The 14,889-nt window shown below is 41.8% G+C and overlaps 2 protein-coding genes across 3 annotated transcripts in view; one reads left to right on the plus strand and one right to left on the minus strand.

The window, feature by feature from the left end:
* USP37 (ubiquitin specific peptidase 37) overlaps positions 1-163 on the minus strand; it is a 115,253-nt gene extending 115,090 nt beyond the window's left edge. Inside the window, exon 1 of the mRNA XM_063713055.1 lies at positions 46-163. The gene's annotated coding sequence lies outside the window, so the exon portion shown is untranslated. The remainder of the gene's footprint in view (positions 1-45) is intronic.
* Positions 1-14,889, plus strand: part of CNOT9 (CCR4-NOT transcription complex subunit 9) — a 27,743-nt gene continuing 12,854 nt past the window's right edge. The window contains 3 exon segments of one of the 2 annotated variants that reach the window (NM_001132981.1): positions 1-357; positions 11,893-12,072; positions 14,301-14,416. In NM_001132981.1, coding sequence (NP_001126453.1) covers positions 334-357; positions 11,893-12,072; positions 14,301-14,416 — 320 coding nt within the window. In that variant the 5' untranslated portion in view covers positions 1-333. 2 annotated transcript variants of the gene reach the window in all.

Below are 14,889 nucleotides of genomic sequence, written 5' to 3' on the forward strand. Positions count from 1 at the left end.
GGCCTTTGGAAGAGGGTCAGAGTTCACGCCGCTCTCTGGAAATACCTGCTCAAAGCCAGAAGTTGCGGGGACTAGTGGTCGCGGACGTCCTTCCGGTCCTAAATCTTAAGGGGCAAAGGACAAACTCTGGGACTGTTAACTAGGCCCTGGAGGCGGGAAGAGGATGTGTGGGTGGGGTCAGGGGTGAGAGGTCAGAGGGCCGCGAAGTGGGCGGAGCGAGGCGGAGGCGGATGGCGGCTACGGCGGCTCATTATTTTCCGCTGCAGGGGTGCTGAAGCGGGGACGCGGGTCGGACGCGTCCGGCTGTGGAAGAGAGCGGCGGCCGCTCACAACATGCACAGCCTGGCGACGGCTGCGGTGAGTGGCTGGGCCCCCAGGCCTGGAACCAGAATCCTTCCTTAGACCCACGTTTCAGCCTTCTTTCCTAGTTCCCGGTGTCGGGTCCCTAGTCTGATTTTTTTCTGCCCTCAACCTCCGAGGCCCCCGGTTCCCCTCCTCGGCACGCTTTGGTTGTGGTGGAGCCGGCCGCTGTTTCCTTGCCGGACGCCTCTCGCGGCCTTCAGCGCGACCCATCGCGTTCTTTGCGGGAGCCGGGGCCTGGTCCCGCGCCCGTAGCAGGCCATTCATTGATTTATTGCGCTGACCAACAGTTTCAGGGCGCCAGTTGTGTTCTGGGCTCCGGCGTCGATGAGGGGAATTCCGTGGTCAATCTGACGCTGCCCCTGCTCTCAGAACTCACCACGTCGCAGCGGGAAGGAAATGGCTTCTAGTTCAAACCACTTGCTTTATTTATGGAAAACCTGAGGCCCAGAGAAGTGCATAATTTTTGCATCTGACTCAGGTTCTCTGCGTTTAAAACTTTCCTCGACACATCTCGTTTTACCCGCGTGATCTTTTAACAAAAAAGAAAGATAGTGTAATTCAGCTATCCGAAGTAATCCTACTTCAGTTGGCATTTAAATAAAATCTAGACTCCTTGCCATAGCCTACACGGCCCTGTATGATGTGGTCCTTAACCCACGTTTATAATCTCGTTTTTTGTCTCTTGCTACTAAAGCTTCAGCTACTCTGGCCACCTAACCCTCTGCAACGCGCTTTTTTTCTCCAAGATGCACTTTGTGGTCTCTATGCCTGGAGTGAATGTTCTTCTTATCCCTCCTCCTTTACACACACAGCATGAGTGTAATTGGTACCTCTTCCTTGAACTCTCCTTCCTCTCCTTAAACTGTTTATCCAAATCCATCTTTCTTCAGTTCTCTGCCTAAATCTGTCTCAGAGTGGCCTTCCCTGACTATCCTCTTCAAATTAGTTCCGCAGCCTCTAACTTTAGTAGAGTACCCTTTACAGCCCTGATCCCTGTGTAATTATTGTATTCGTTTATTTGTTGTCTGTCTCCTTGAGGGCAGGGACAGGGATCATGTGGGTCCTGTTGACGTGGTTTCCCCGGTGCCAGGACAGTTCCTAGTACAAGATAAAGACTCAGATACTTTGCTGCATGAAAGAATATTGAAGGGAAGGTGACCACTGAAAGAACATTGCCATGATGGGGAAAGGAGATCATTTGATTTGAGCACACCTGCCTGAAGACCAATTCTGCTTTTTCTGTTTAACCAAAGGGAAATGATTTAAGGAAAGTAATGTACTGAAATTGTGTTATCAGGCAAAATGACGTAATTACTAAATAAAGCACCAAAAATTGCCATACCTTTAAGTACAAAAAGTGAAAAATTGAGCCAAGTATGACTAAGCTATAGAAAACTGCTTTTTGAGATTTGATCTCCATCGTCACTTCCATTGCTGTTGGTATCTCTGCCTCCTTTCATACTGTTTCTAAGTGTTTGTAACTATTCAATGTAGAGAGTATCTTTTATATCTCAATTAGGTCATTGCAATTCCCCTAGCTTTTTTGTTCCTTCTCCCAAATTATATATGTAATGTGGGGAAAAGCAAGTTGAAAGATGAGTGTGCTGCTATTAGGGGAAAGACAGGTTAAAAAAGGGAAATTGATCTAAGATTGACTTGTCCATCTCTCAAAATCTGATTGTGTCTTCTCCAGAATTTTATCTTTGATACTGAGCCACTCTTTTGCCTGTGCCTTCCCAAACTCTGTAGCTATTCCTTTTATTTTCAGTTGCTCCCTAATGCATCTTTTAAACAACCATTAAAGCTGTGGTACATTACTTATAATAAGTACTCAATATATGTTTCTTCAAATTTTCAATGCCTTACGTTAATTTTAAAATTTGAACTTTTAGATGCACTTTCACTTAGGATGTTTGGACCTTGTAGCAGCTCTGACAAATTCCTTCGTACCACTCATTCACTAGGATATATTTAGCTAGTGAGGAAACTAAAACATAAAAAGTTGATCCACCTCATTCTCAATTCTTCATGCCTTCCGTTGGACCAAACTGCATTATTCTGATGTGGGTAAAGGGACAGTAATGATGCATATCACTCACTGGAATTTAAGAAGTATAATTAATGCATGCAACAGTGCCCAGAATAATCAAAGCCACTTGAGAAGATGCTTACTTTCTGCCTAACAATGAAAGTGTGTTATCTGTGTCTTTATCTCTTTTTTAAAATAGTAGGTAAATCATCATTTCAGCCAGGGAGATAACAAAGTACTGCCAAATGATAATGTAAGCTGAGTGGTGTGTGCCCATACTCCCAGCTACTTGGGAGGCTAAGGAGGGAGGATCACTTCACCCCAGAAGTTCCAGGCTACTATGTGCTATGAAGGCACCTGTGAATGGCCACTGGACTCCAGCCTGAGCAACATAGCAAGACCTTGTCTATTAAAAAGAGAGAGAATGTAGTCACATGTAAATGTAGGATATTATTCACTAGAAGGAAAAATTAAGATAGTATGGGAAGTATCTTAAATTTTGACTCTTGAGTAGTAGTAGTATGCTAGAAATGTTTAGTGTAGTAGGCTGTTGTGATTTTTTTTTTGAGACAGAGTTTCGCTCTTGTTGCCCCCAGGCTGGAGTGCAATAGCGAGATCTCAGCTCACAGCAACCTCCGCCTCCTGGGTTCAAGCAATTCTCCTGCCTCAGCCTCCCAAGTAGCTGGGATTACAGGCATTAGCCATAATGCCTGGCTAATTTTTTTTTTTTTTAATTTTTAATTTTTTTATTTTTAGTAGAGACAGGGTTTCTTCGTGTTGGTCAGCCTGGTCTCGAACTCCTGACCTCAGGTGATCTGCCCGCCTCAGCCTCCCAAAGTGCTGGGATTACAGGCATGAGCCACTGTGCCCAACCTTGCTGTTGTCATTCTTGATGGAATACATCCTAACATCTTCATATATTCATTACTGCCACCATTGAGCATAATTTCTTTCTCTCCTCTAATAAATACGGACAGAAGTATCACACAGGATTATTCTAAAGATTAAGTAAGAATAACAAAATGCGGCCGGGTACTGTGGCTCACGCCTGTAATCCCAGCACTTTGGGAGGCCAAGGCGGATAGATCACCTGAGGTCAGGAGTTCGAGACCAGCCTGGCCAACATGGTGAAACCTCATCTCTACTAAAAATACAAAAATTAGCTGGGCGTGGTGGCAGGCGCCTGTAATCCCAGCTACTCAGGAGGCTGAGGCAGGAGAATCGCTTGAACCCAGGATGCGGAGGTTGCAGTGAGCCAAAGTCGTGCCATTGCATTCCAGCCTGGGAGACAAGAGCAAGACTCCATCTTTAAAAAAAGAAAGAAAGAAAGTATAACAAAATGCTCAGTGGTTGGCTAGATTCACTCACTGATATGTGACTTGTTCCCAGACTTCAGCTTTGGGAATTTAATTCCCAAATTAAAGGCTCACACCTATAATCCCAGCACTTTGGGAGGCCAAGGCAGGAGGATCACTTGAGGCCGGGAGTTCAAGACCAACCTTGGCAATACAGTAGGAACCTATCTCTACAAAAAATGTTTAAAAATTTTCCAGGCTGCAGTGAGCCATGATCATGCTACCGCACTTCAGCCTAGGCAACATAGTGAGACCCTGTCTCAAAGGAAAAAAAAAACTACAAATCTTTGCATGCCATAGGTATTCTGTAATGGATGTTATGCTTGTGAAACAACCGGAGGTAAGCCTTTAGGGGATGTGTTTTTGTTTTGTTTTGTTTTTAATTTCCCACTGATTTCCACTGACAATTCTAGCATCCTCAAACACTTGTCTTTCTCTCACTTTCCACCTAACCAGCAGCATCATTAGTTATGTTACATCTTTTTATTGAAGCTGTCATGGACTCCCAGATGCCTTCCTTTTTGGCAAGTAGAAAGAACACTGCACTCTAAAGGATCTAATTCACTTTCTCCTCCCGAGCCTCCTGATGAAGCTTTAGGCAAATTGCCTAACTTATCTTTGCTTATTCACTTTCATTTTTAAAAAGTTATTTTGAAAAAATACATTCTGGGCCGGGCATGGTGGCTCACGCCTATAATCCTAGCACTTTGGGAGGCCGAGGTGGGTGGATCATAAGGTCAGGAGTTCGAGACCAGCCCGGCCAACATAGTGAAACCCCGTCTCTGCTAAAAATAGAAAAATTAGCCTGGCGTCATGGTATGTGCCTGTAATCCCAGCTACTTGGGAGGCTGAGGCAGGACAATCGCTTGAACCTGGGAGGCGCAGGTTACAGTGAGCTGAGATCGTGCCATTGCACTCCAGTCTGGGCAACAAGAGCGAAACTCCGTCTTAAAAAAAAAAAAAAAGATACATTCTGGCTCTTATAAAATTATGAAGGTAAGCTAATTTAGTACTTCCAGCACTATTAGAAAGTTCATTTTCTTGGAATACCATGCTGACACCCAAATCCATGTGTTGACCTCCAGACTTGGGAAAATAATCTCTATTTCAGTCTGATTCCATTCTTTATGTATTAGCAGGAAAATAAACAGCTATTTTGGCCCTTAAACATAAAGTTACATTGATAATTTGGCTATTTTCTGTTTAAGAAACCATCAACATCAATTTTTTAGTTTACTCAGAGAAGGAAATCATTTTCTTTACCATTTATAGAGAAATGTCATATGTTTTATTTAAAATAACATAAACATCTTTATACTTTTCACATTATGTGTTAAGATCTTTCAGAAATAGAAGACCAACTTAAACTGTCAGTACACTGTGTGACACTTGGAGTTAACCATTGGTAACTTTGGTAAATGTCTTATCTCTGTGTTAAGTTTTCTTGGGGAAAAAAGGTGTCATTTGAAATACATTTTCCATATACAAGTCATTAAACAGAAAAGGAGGGAGAGTTACCACCTAAATTTTGATAATATAAAAGTTTTTTAACACACATTAAAATAACAGGACTGTTGACTTTATTTTTTTATTTTATTTTATGTTCTTGAGACAGGATCTCGCTTTGTTACCCGGGCTGGAGTGCAGTGGCATGATCTTGGCTCACTGCAACCTCCACCTTCTGGGTTCAGTCGATTCTCCCACCTCAGCCTCCCGAGTAGCTGGGATTACAGGCACGCGCCACCACACCAGGCTAATTTTTGTATTTTTAGTAGGGGCAGGGTTTCACTGTGTTGACCATGGCTGGTCTCAAACTCCTGACCTCAAGTGATCCACCAGCCTCGGCCTCCCAAAGTGCTGGGATTACAGGTGTGAGCCTGTCTCTGTGCCTGGCCAGGACTGTTGACTTTAGCAGGTTACAATTAATAATCTGTGGTAATGTACAATAGAGCTTTTTTCTATTCTTGGAAGTGTTAAGGATAACTCATAATCTAAATCAGATTTCTCTTGATGATTCTATGTGTCCAGGTATGTAATTGAGCTCACTGTGTATCCAAATCCAGCTGTTAATGAGTTCTGTGCTAAGGGAATATTAAATTTAAGAAAGTTCTGTTGGGTTCTTAAGAGTAATTTCTTCAACTTGGAGGAATATTTGTGCTTTCTATCCTTGAGACCAGATAGAACTCATCGATTCTAGAGAGAAGTAGAGTTTCAGTCTCATTCTGCTATACACTGGCTGTGTGACCTTGAGCACGTTAAACCTCTGTTAACCTGTTTCCTCTTAGAATTTTGAAAATAAAATGATGTAATCCACAGTGCCTGACACATGGAATGCTCAATAAACGTTACTGCATATTAATAATTTCTGGAAAAGGCAGACCTAATCTATAGTAGCAGAAAACACCCATGATTGCCTCAGGCTGAGTATGGGGTTTACTGAAAAGGGCATTAAAGAACTTTTTGGGGTGAATGGATCTATATCTTCATTATGGTAGCAGTTACTTAGGTGTATAAATTTCGCAAAAATCTATTGAAGCGTACACTTAAAATGAGTTCACTTTTATTGTATGCAAATTATACATCAAAGTTTTTTTTTTTTAAAGAGCCTCTTAGATTAGACTCTCACAACTAAGAACTAAATAATTTCTAAGATTTTAGAGCTGCCTGAGACTGACAAGTATTTAATATAGTTCCTTCACTTTAACAATGAGAAAATTGAGGTTTGGAAAGTTAAATGACTTATCTTAGGTCACACAATTCTAGAAAGAGCAAAACTGGATTTTGAAGCCACTTCAGGCTCCCACGCCAGTGTGTGTTCCAATTATATACTCATGTAGTTCCTTGCAAATTGAGGTCTTTCCTGTTCTTCAGTTTGATAAACAGATTCTTAATCCTGGGTACATGGGTGCATTGCAGGAACTCTGTGAACTCCCTAAAATTATGTGTAGGTTTTCGTGTTTTTGCAGTTGTGTATTTTTCTGAGTAAAAGATCCACAATTTTCTTTTTTTTTTTTTTTTTTTGAGACGGAGTCTCGCTCTGTAGCTCAGGCTAGAGTACAGTGGCTCAGGCTGGAGTACAGTGGTGCAAGCTCCGCTTCCCGGGTTCACGCCATTCTGCCTCAGCCTCCCAAGTAGCTGGGACTACAGGTGCCTGCCACCACACCTGGCTAATTTTTTTTGTAGTGTTAGTAGAGACGGGGTTTCACCATGTTAGCCAGTATGGTCTCGCACTCCTGACCTCGTGATCTGCCCGCCTCGGCCTCCCAAAGTGCTGGGATTACAGGCGTGAGCCACCGCACCGGACTTCATTTGATTCTTAAAGGGTCTGGGCCTCAAAAAAAGTCAATCTCTGCTCTCTTGGTTGATATCCTGCAATTATTATTAATGCTTCAAATAAGGTAATCTCCAGTAGGGAAGTCATAGATTAATTTGCTTGCCTGTCAGTGAGCAATATGTGCTACTAGATTGAGTTCCATATCAGCCACAGCCTTAGAAATGTATTAGTAAATTAAAAATTCAGAGAGTTGTAGCATCTGAACTAGGAATCATTAGAGGTGATCGTTACAGTGGCATGAGGAGTAAATCTGCCTGTTGTCTGCCCATGGTTTCATCGGTTGTTAAATGAGGTTAATAACCACCATGTTGTGATCATTAAATGAAACCATGTTTTTAAAAAAAGGAAGTACAACAGAACTAACTCTTCCCTCACCTGCTGTACCGCTTCTTCTACTGCCCATCTCCTTTTAAAAAGATGTCAATTACAGATTCTTTTTGTGAAAGATGGGCCTAAGTGACTCTTGGGATATGAAAGAAGAGTAAGATACATTTTGAGTTTTGGTGTTTTATTTAGGAATGTCCAAAATATTTTATCAATCATCTGGTTATATAAGTTAATATATAACTCAAAATATAAGAATATTTCCTTTGTATTCTCCAAAACAATGAAATTCCTATATGTGTGTTACAAAATTGCTTGTTATATGTCCATGTGTGTGTTGGTGGTTCTCACTAAGTAAATTATGCCCCGTCTGATCCATAATGTGACGCAGGGAACTATGTCAAACTATTGTACTGACTTCTCTCTGTAAACGATACCTATTAAGTGCTTTGTAATCTCAATAAGTAGAGAATTTCTCCTAACATCAGTGCTACTGTTCATAGTACTGAGTGTTCTTTCAGATTTTGTTGAACTACCACCAATAACATTTTACTTTTTGTCTGAGATTTTTATGTATTAACTATATTGTCTAGGTCAAAGAATATAATTTATTAGAAAGTCATTTTTAAGCTGAGCACAGTGGCTTACACCTGTAATTCCAGCGCTTTGGGAAGCTAAGGCAGGCAGATCACTTGAGGTCAGGAGTTTGAGATCAGCCTGGCCAACGTGGGCAGGTCCCATCTCTGCTAAAAATACAAAAATTAGCTGGGCATGGTGGCATATGCCTGTAGTCCCAGCTACCGGGGAGGCTGAGGCAGAAGAATCGCTTGAACCTGGGAGGCAGAGGTTGCAGTAAGCTGAGATCACACCACTGCACTCCAGCCTGGGAGACAGAGCGAGACTCCATCTCAAAAAAAAAAAAAAAAAAAAAGTCATCTTTAGATCAGATTTCGTCTTTCAGGCAGATGAGAAGCAGTATTAGCAAAGCGGTTAAAAGTGTGGGCCCTGTTGCCAGAACACCTGGGTACAAATCCTAGCTTGCCATTTAAATTTTAAATAATTTCTCTGTGCCTCAGATTTTCCTTATCTATAAAATGAGAGTGCTGGTAAGTATTGTAAGTATTTAGGACAGTGCCTGGCAGAGTAAGCACTGTATGTTTTAAGCTCTCATTTTTATCTTTAAAAAATTGTATTCATCCCATGACAGATGGGTATTCAGTTGGTGTAACTTACTACTGTTATTAAATTGGGGGTGAAATGCAACAGAGATGATGAAAAGGAGGATCCCTACCCTAGATATTTCCTGGCACCAAACTGCCCTCCTTTTGGCTAGAATGACAGCAGAACCCATAACACCAAGCTAGTGCCCATGGGGGCCACATTACCACCCACCTGACATGGTTCTAGCTCTCTTAGAATCAAAATCACATGGAGGCTGCAGCCCCCACAAATAATCTCACAAATTGGAGTATTGCTAGCAGCAGGTGTCCATGGCTTTAGGAACCCATGTACGCACCAGGCATTGGCCTTTCAGAGTGCCCACACCACTGCCAGCAGTGGTATATGCCTGTAGTCCCAGGCATCAGGCCAGCTCCAGAAAGAGAATATGTAGGGATGGGGCCTGGTGTTCAGGATGCATAGTATGCAAACCGGTGGTTACCAGGGCAAGATGGGGTACAAGGTGCCAACTGCAAGTCACAGACTGGCTCTAGTAGGGGTGATGGAGTTTACTGATGGTGGTATCTGTATGACAAGACTTTGGGGAAGGTCAGCTGGAATGGGTACTGATTAATCAGGAAAGGTACTATATTGCCAGACCAGTATCTGTGAGGCCCCCTTTAGTTACTGGATTGTGGGGTCATCCAAGAGACTGGGCAGGAAACCTAACGCTAAAATTTTATCCTGTGTTTCTGCTGAGCGTCTAAGGTGATGTAATATTCTAAATAAACACATACCCTATCTTCAGGTAGGAATTACATTTCCAAAAATAGTTTTTAAGTTGAGGGCCTGTTTGTGGCTGCCTAGAAAGGGCAAGTGCCTGAACAACACTGCTTTTGCTGTTGGGAAAGGAGGAAAAAAGCTACCATATTCCTTCTATCATATCGTTGCTCTAAGAGCCTATGATTGATTCCTTGAGGACCATCCCTGAAGGGAGTTACAAAACAGCTTTTAGCAGATTACTGTAAGGCACTTAAAGCTTAAGCTGCATTGTATTTCAATCTATTTAGCAGAACACCTTGTGGTTCTTTCTGTCAGGCTAGTGAAATAATAAACATTAAGCTAAAAGCTTAAAATGAAGCTTCCATTTTTAAAAGGCCATTATTCAGATTGGGTAGAGTAAATTTGAATCCACCTCAAAGTCTATTTTATGCTTAATTCTGTTCTTCAACAAAGGGAGTTCTTTGTGTTCTTTGTCTTTACATCTGTACAATGGGTAGGTCATCATTCTGTCAAGCTAAGGTCTATTGGGAACTTGTAAGTACTGTGAGAAACTGTGTAATATAGTTCAAAAAAGTACGGGAATCTGCAACTTCATGCCTGGTTAAATTGAGTGAGTTAATTCCTCTGAACATTAGTGATCTCATCTGCAAGTGTAGATAGCTTCCCCGCCCCCGTCTTTTATTTCTCATGGTTGGGAGCAATTACCTGAGAACATATTGGGTATAGAGATGGAAATCACCAGGAATTTGTTAGCAGTTTAGAGCTTAGGGGTAGCAATTATCATTTTTCTAGTCTCCCATTTTGTTTTCCAGATAAGAATAATTAAGGAACTTAACCAAGGTCACAAAGATATTTGATGACTATAGAGAATTATAAAATACTGAAATTTGGGGGGGAATATTGTGATTCTTTAGCATAATAATGAAAGCATGCCCTGCTAAGTATGTATTTCCTACATGAGTAAGTAATGAATGGTTCTCAAAGGGATGTAGTTAGAGAATATATTGAAGAATCATTAAGAGGGAGAGCTTTTCCAAATTACAGGTTTTCTGCTCAGTTGAGGGGGGATGTCAGAATCACTGGGGAGGGACCAGTATTGGGAAGGCATAATTTTTTTTCCTCTCAAAAACTATTATATGCATATGGCTTTTAAAAAAAAGTTTATGCAAAAGGTTTTAGTGTAAACAATGAAAAATAAGTCTCCCTATAAATCCCCAACCTTAGAGGTAACTACAGTTAACAGTTTTTTATGTGTCCTTCTAGAAATGTTATATGTAAATGTATAAGAATGTATGTGTATTTTTTTATTTTTATATGTGTGTATATTAATGGAAACATTTTATATGCTCTTCTGTAACCCTTTTATTGTTTTTACTTAATATCAATATACAGTGTATAGAGAGCTGCTTCTTTTTTTAAAGGACTACATAGTATCACATTATAAAGCTGCACCAATATTTAACCAGTCTCTTAGTGAGAGATACTTGTTTGTTTTCTGCATTTTTGTTTTTGAGATGGAGTCTCGCACTGTCACCCAGGCTGGAGTACAGTGGCACGAACTCGGCTCACTGCAACCTCCGCCTCCCGGGTTCACGCCATTCTCCTGCCTCAGCCTCCAGAGTAGCTGGGACTACAGGCGCCCACCACCACGCCTAGCTAATTTTTTGTATTTTTAGTAGAGATGGGGTTTCACCATGTTAGCCAGGATGGTCTCAATCTCCTGACCTCATGATCCACCTGCCTCGGCCTCCCAAAGTGCTGGGATTACAGGCGTGAGCCACCATGCCCGGCCCAGTTTTCTGCATTGATTGATTGATTGAGACAGAGCCTCACTCTGTCACCCAAGCTGGAGTACAATGGTGCAATCTCAGCTCACTATAACTTCCACCTCCCACACTCAAGTGATTCTAGTGCCTCAGCCTCGTGAGTAGCTGGGACTACAGGCATGTACCACCACACCTGGGTTTTTTTTTTTTTTTTTTATTCCTCTGTCGCCCAGGTTGGAGTGCAGTGGCGCTATCTCGGGTCACTGCAACCTCCACTTCCCAAGTTCAAGCAATTCTCCTGTCTCAGCCTCCTGAGTAGCTGGGATTACAGGCGCCCGTCACCACACCCAGCTAATTTTTGTATTTTTAGTAGAGACGGGGTTTCGCCATGTTGGCCAGGCTGGTCTCAAACTCCTGACCTCAAGTGACCCACCCACCATGGCCTCCCAAAGCGCTGGGATTACAGGGATGTGCCACTGTGCCGGGCCAGTTTTCTGCTTTTATAACAGTGCAACAGTAAACATCCTGGTATGTCTTCAGCACAGCCCAATTACACCTACAGGATAAATTCCTAAACATGGAATTATCAAAGGGTATGTGTGCATTTTAGATTTTCATCAGTAACTACCAAAGAGATTGAATAGTTGACATCAAATGTATGTATTTAGAAACGCTCCCCTGGTATTCATGAAAAATATATTTCCTCTAAAACTCTGTTGCAGGGTAAGTCTTGGTTTGACTCTAATAAACTCATATTTACTTTCTTGTCTTCATCTGAAGCCTGTGCCTACTACACTGGCACAAGTGGATAGAGAAAAGATCTATCAGTGGATCAATGAGCTGTCCAGTCCTGAGACTAGGGAAAATGCTTTGCTGGAGCTAAGTAAGAAGCGAGAATCTGTTCCTGACCTTGCACCCATGCTGTGGCATTCATTTGGTACTATTGCAGCACTTTTACAGGTGGGTTCATGTCCATGATTGGCAGTTCAGTTCTTTTCATTATACTTGTATATTTCTTTACCTTTGCCCAAATGATTTGAAGACTTTAGGAGGATGATTCTTTAAAAAACTGCATTTGTAAGAACCTGTTTTAGAAAGATCTGAGGTATTTGTTAAAATGCAGATTCTTGGATCCTTACCCAAGAGATTCAATTTAGTCAGTCTGAGGTGGGCCCTATAATCTATATTTTAATAAGCACTTTCACCTCCGCCACGTGATTGTGATGCAGGTGATCTAAGAACTACACTTTGACAAACACAGCTTTAGGAGTACTGTAAGATAAATCTACATGACGGGGGAGGAAGGTGGAAAGTAGAGTATAAAGACCACAAGATACAATATATTCTATGGAAAAGAAATGGTTTTTTGGGTTTTTTTGTTTGTTTGTTTTCTGTTTTTTTTGTTGTTTTTTTTTTTTTCTGAGACGGAGTCTCGCTCCATCGCCCAGACTGGAGTGCAGTGGTGCAATCCCGGCTCACTGCAACCTCTACCTCCCGGGTTCAAGTGGTTCTCCTGCCTCAGCCTCCTGAGTAGCTGGGATTACAGGCCTGTGTCACCACGCCCGGCTATTTTTTTTTTTCAATTTTTAGTAGATACGGCGTTTCACCATGTTGGTCAGGCTGATCTTGAACTCCTGACCTCGTGATCCACCCACCTCGGCCTCCCAAAGTGTTGGGATTACAGGCGTGAGCCACCATGCCTGGCCTGGAAAGGAAATGTTGAAGATATAACAGCTGTAGTATTAAAGGTGGGTACACTTGCACATTAAAGAATAGATAACTGAAGTTCAGTTCAAACCAGAATGGTCACTGGTGGCTAATTAATTGATATGGTACAATAACAATACCAAAATACCTAGGTAGTGGCATGATCATCCGTTAAAGTATTGCCCCAAATTCCTAACAATTAGATTAACTTTTCAACTCTTAAGTAAATTCACATTCCATCTCTATAACATTTAGCCAAGAAACTTATCTTTGTTATGGGAACGTTTTTCTATGTAAAAGTTTTACAAATAATGTAAATGGAAAATTGTAGCCAGGTGCAGTGGCTCATGCTTGTAATCCCAGCAGTTTGGCAGACTGAGTTAGGAGGATTGCTTGAGCCCAGGAGTTCGAGACCAGCCTGGGCAACATGGCTAAACACCATTTCTACAAAAAATACAAAAATTAGCCAGGCTTGGTGGTACACTCCTGTAATCCCAGCTACTTGGGAGGCTGAAGTGGGAGGATCAATTGAGCCCAGGAGGTGGAGGCTGCAGTGAGCCATGATCATGCCACTGCACTCTGCCTGGATGACAGAGTGAGACCCTGTCTCCAAAAAAAAAAGAAAAAAAAGTAAATGGAATTGTATTGAGTAAATCGTTACTTTTTGACAGATAGTGCATATATTCACTGCTGTTTATACATATCCCCACCCATTGATTCATGTCCTTACCATGTTACTACCTAACCAAATTCAAACTTCTTTATGAGTCACTGTGGTTGACTTAACACTTTCTGGTCAGTGATCTCATCACTGTAACTTAAAGCAGGATGTTAGCAAAAGGAGGGTTTATAAAAATTTCAGTATCCCTCAACTGATAGCCTCAGTAGCTGGAGAATATAAGAGGAAGTGTAGATGACTACATTTGCCTCCATAGAAATCTTCCTAGGCTGGGTGCAGTGGCTCACGCCTGTAATCCCAGCACTTTGCGGGGCCGAGACGGGTGCATCACGAGGTCAGCAGATCAAGACCATCCTGGCTAACACGGTGAAACCCCGTCTCTACTAAAAATACAAAAAATTAGCTGGGCGTGGTGGCGGGCTCCTGTAGTCCCAGCTACTCTGGAGGCTGAGGCAGGAGAATGGTGTGAACCCGGGAGGCAGAGCTTGCAGTGAGTCAAGATTGCACTACTGCACTTCAGCCTGGGTGACAGAGCGAGACTCCGTCTCAAAAAAAAAAAGAAAAAGAAATCTTCCTAGAGACAAATGTAGAAATGTCTTAGCTAGTCTCAGCCAAGTAAGTTTGTGATGAAAGGATATGAGCATTATTTCTGCTCCCTCTTTGATGATGGAGTTCTTAAAAGATGCACAGAATTAAGAGCTATTTTATTTGCCCTTTTTTTTTTTTTTTTTTTTGCTTTATTACCATGGGAATTAATTTTTAGTTATTCCTTATTCATCTGATGCTGATTTCCATTTTTTAGGAAATTGTAAATATTTATCCATCTATCAACCCACCCACCTTGACAGCACACCAGTCTAACAGAGTTTGCAATGCTCTGGCATTACTGCAATGTGTAGCATCACATCCAGAAACCAGGTAAATGCTTTGGGTGAGTAACTTGGGAGAGATATACATTGAATATGGTCCTAAACTTTCTCTGAATAATAAAAGGAAGGGCATGCAGGGGAGAGAGAGAGAGAGAGAGAGCGCGCGTTTGTGTGTGTGTGTGTGTCTCTCTCTCTCTGTCTCTCCTGGTCTTCCGGATTCTTATTTACTTTTACCCAATGAACTTTAAAGAAACAGTGTTCACATTACAGGAAAGGTATCAGGCATACAGCTACTTCTCACTCCCTATCCTGTTATTGACACTATGTCATCTGCGAGGCATAGTGCATGGCATATAAGAGGAGTTTAGTAAATATTTTTCCAGCACCTTCCCCCCACTGAACCCAGATTTGACTTCAGAATCCTTCTTAACATAGCATTCTGGGCGGCCTCTATAATAGACGAGAATTGGCATGTAAGTTTAAATATTTTTGCCACCTGTCATATCTAAAAAATTAAGAAAA

This window comes from Pongo abelii, chromosome 11 (assembly GCF_028885655.2).
Source record: "Pongo abelii isolate AG06213 chromosome 11, NHGRI_mPonAbe1-v2.0_pri, whole genome shotgun sequence".
NCBI lineage: Eukaryota > Metazoa > Chordata > Mammalia > Primates > Hominidae > Pongo > Pongo abelii.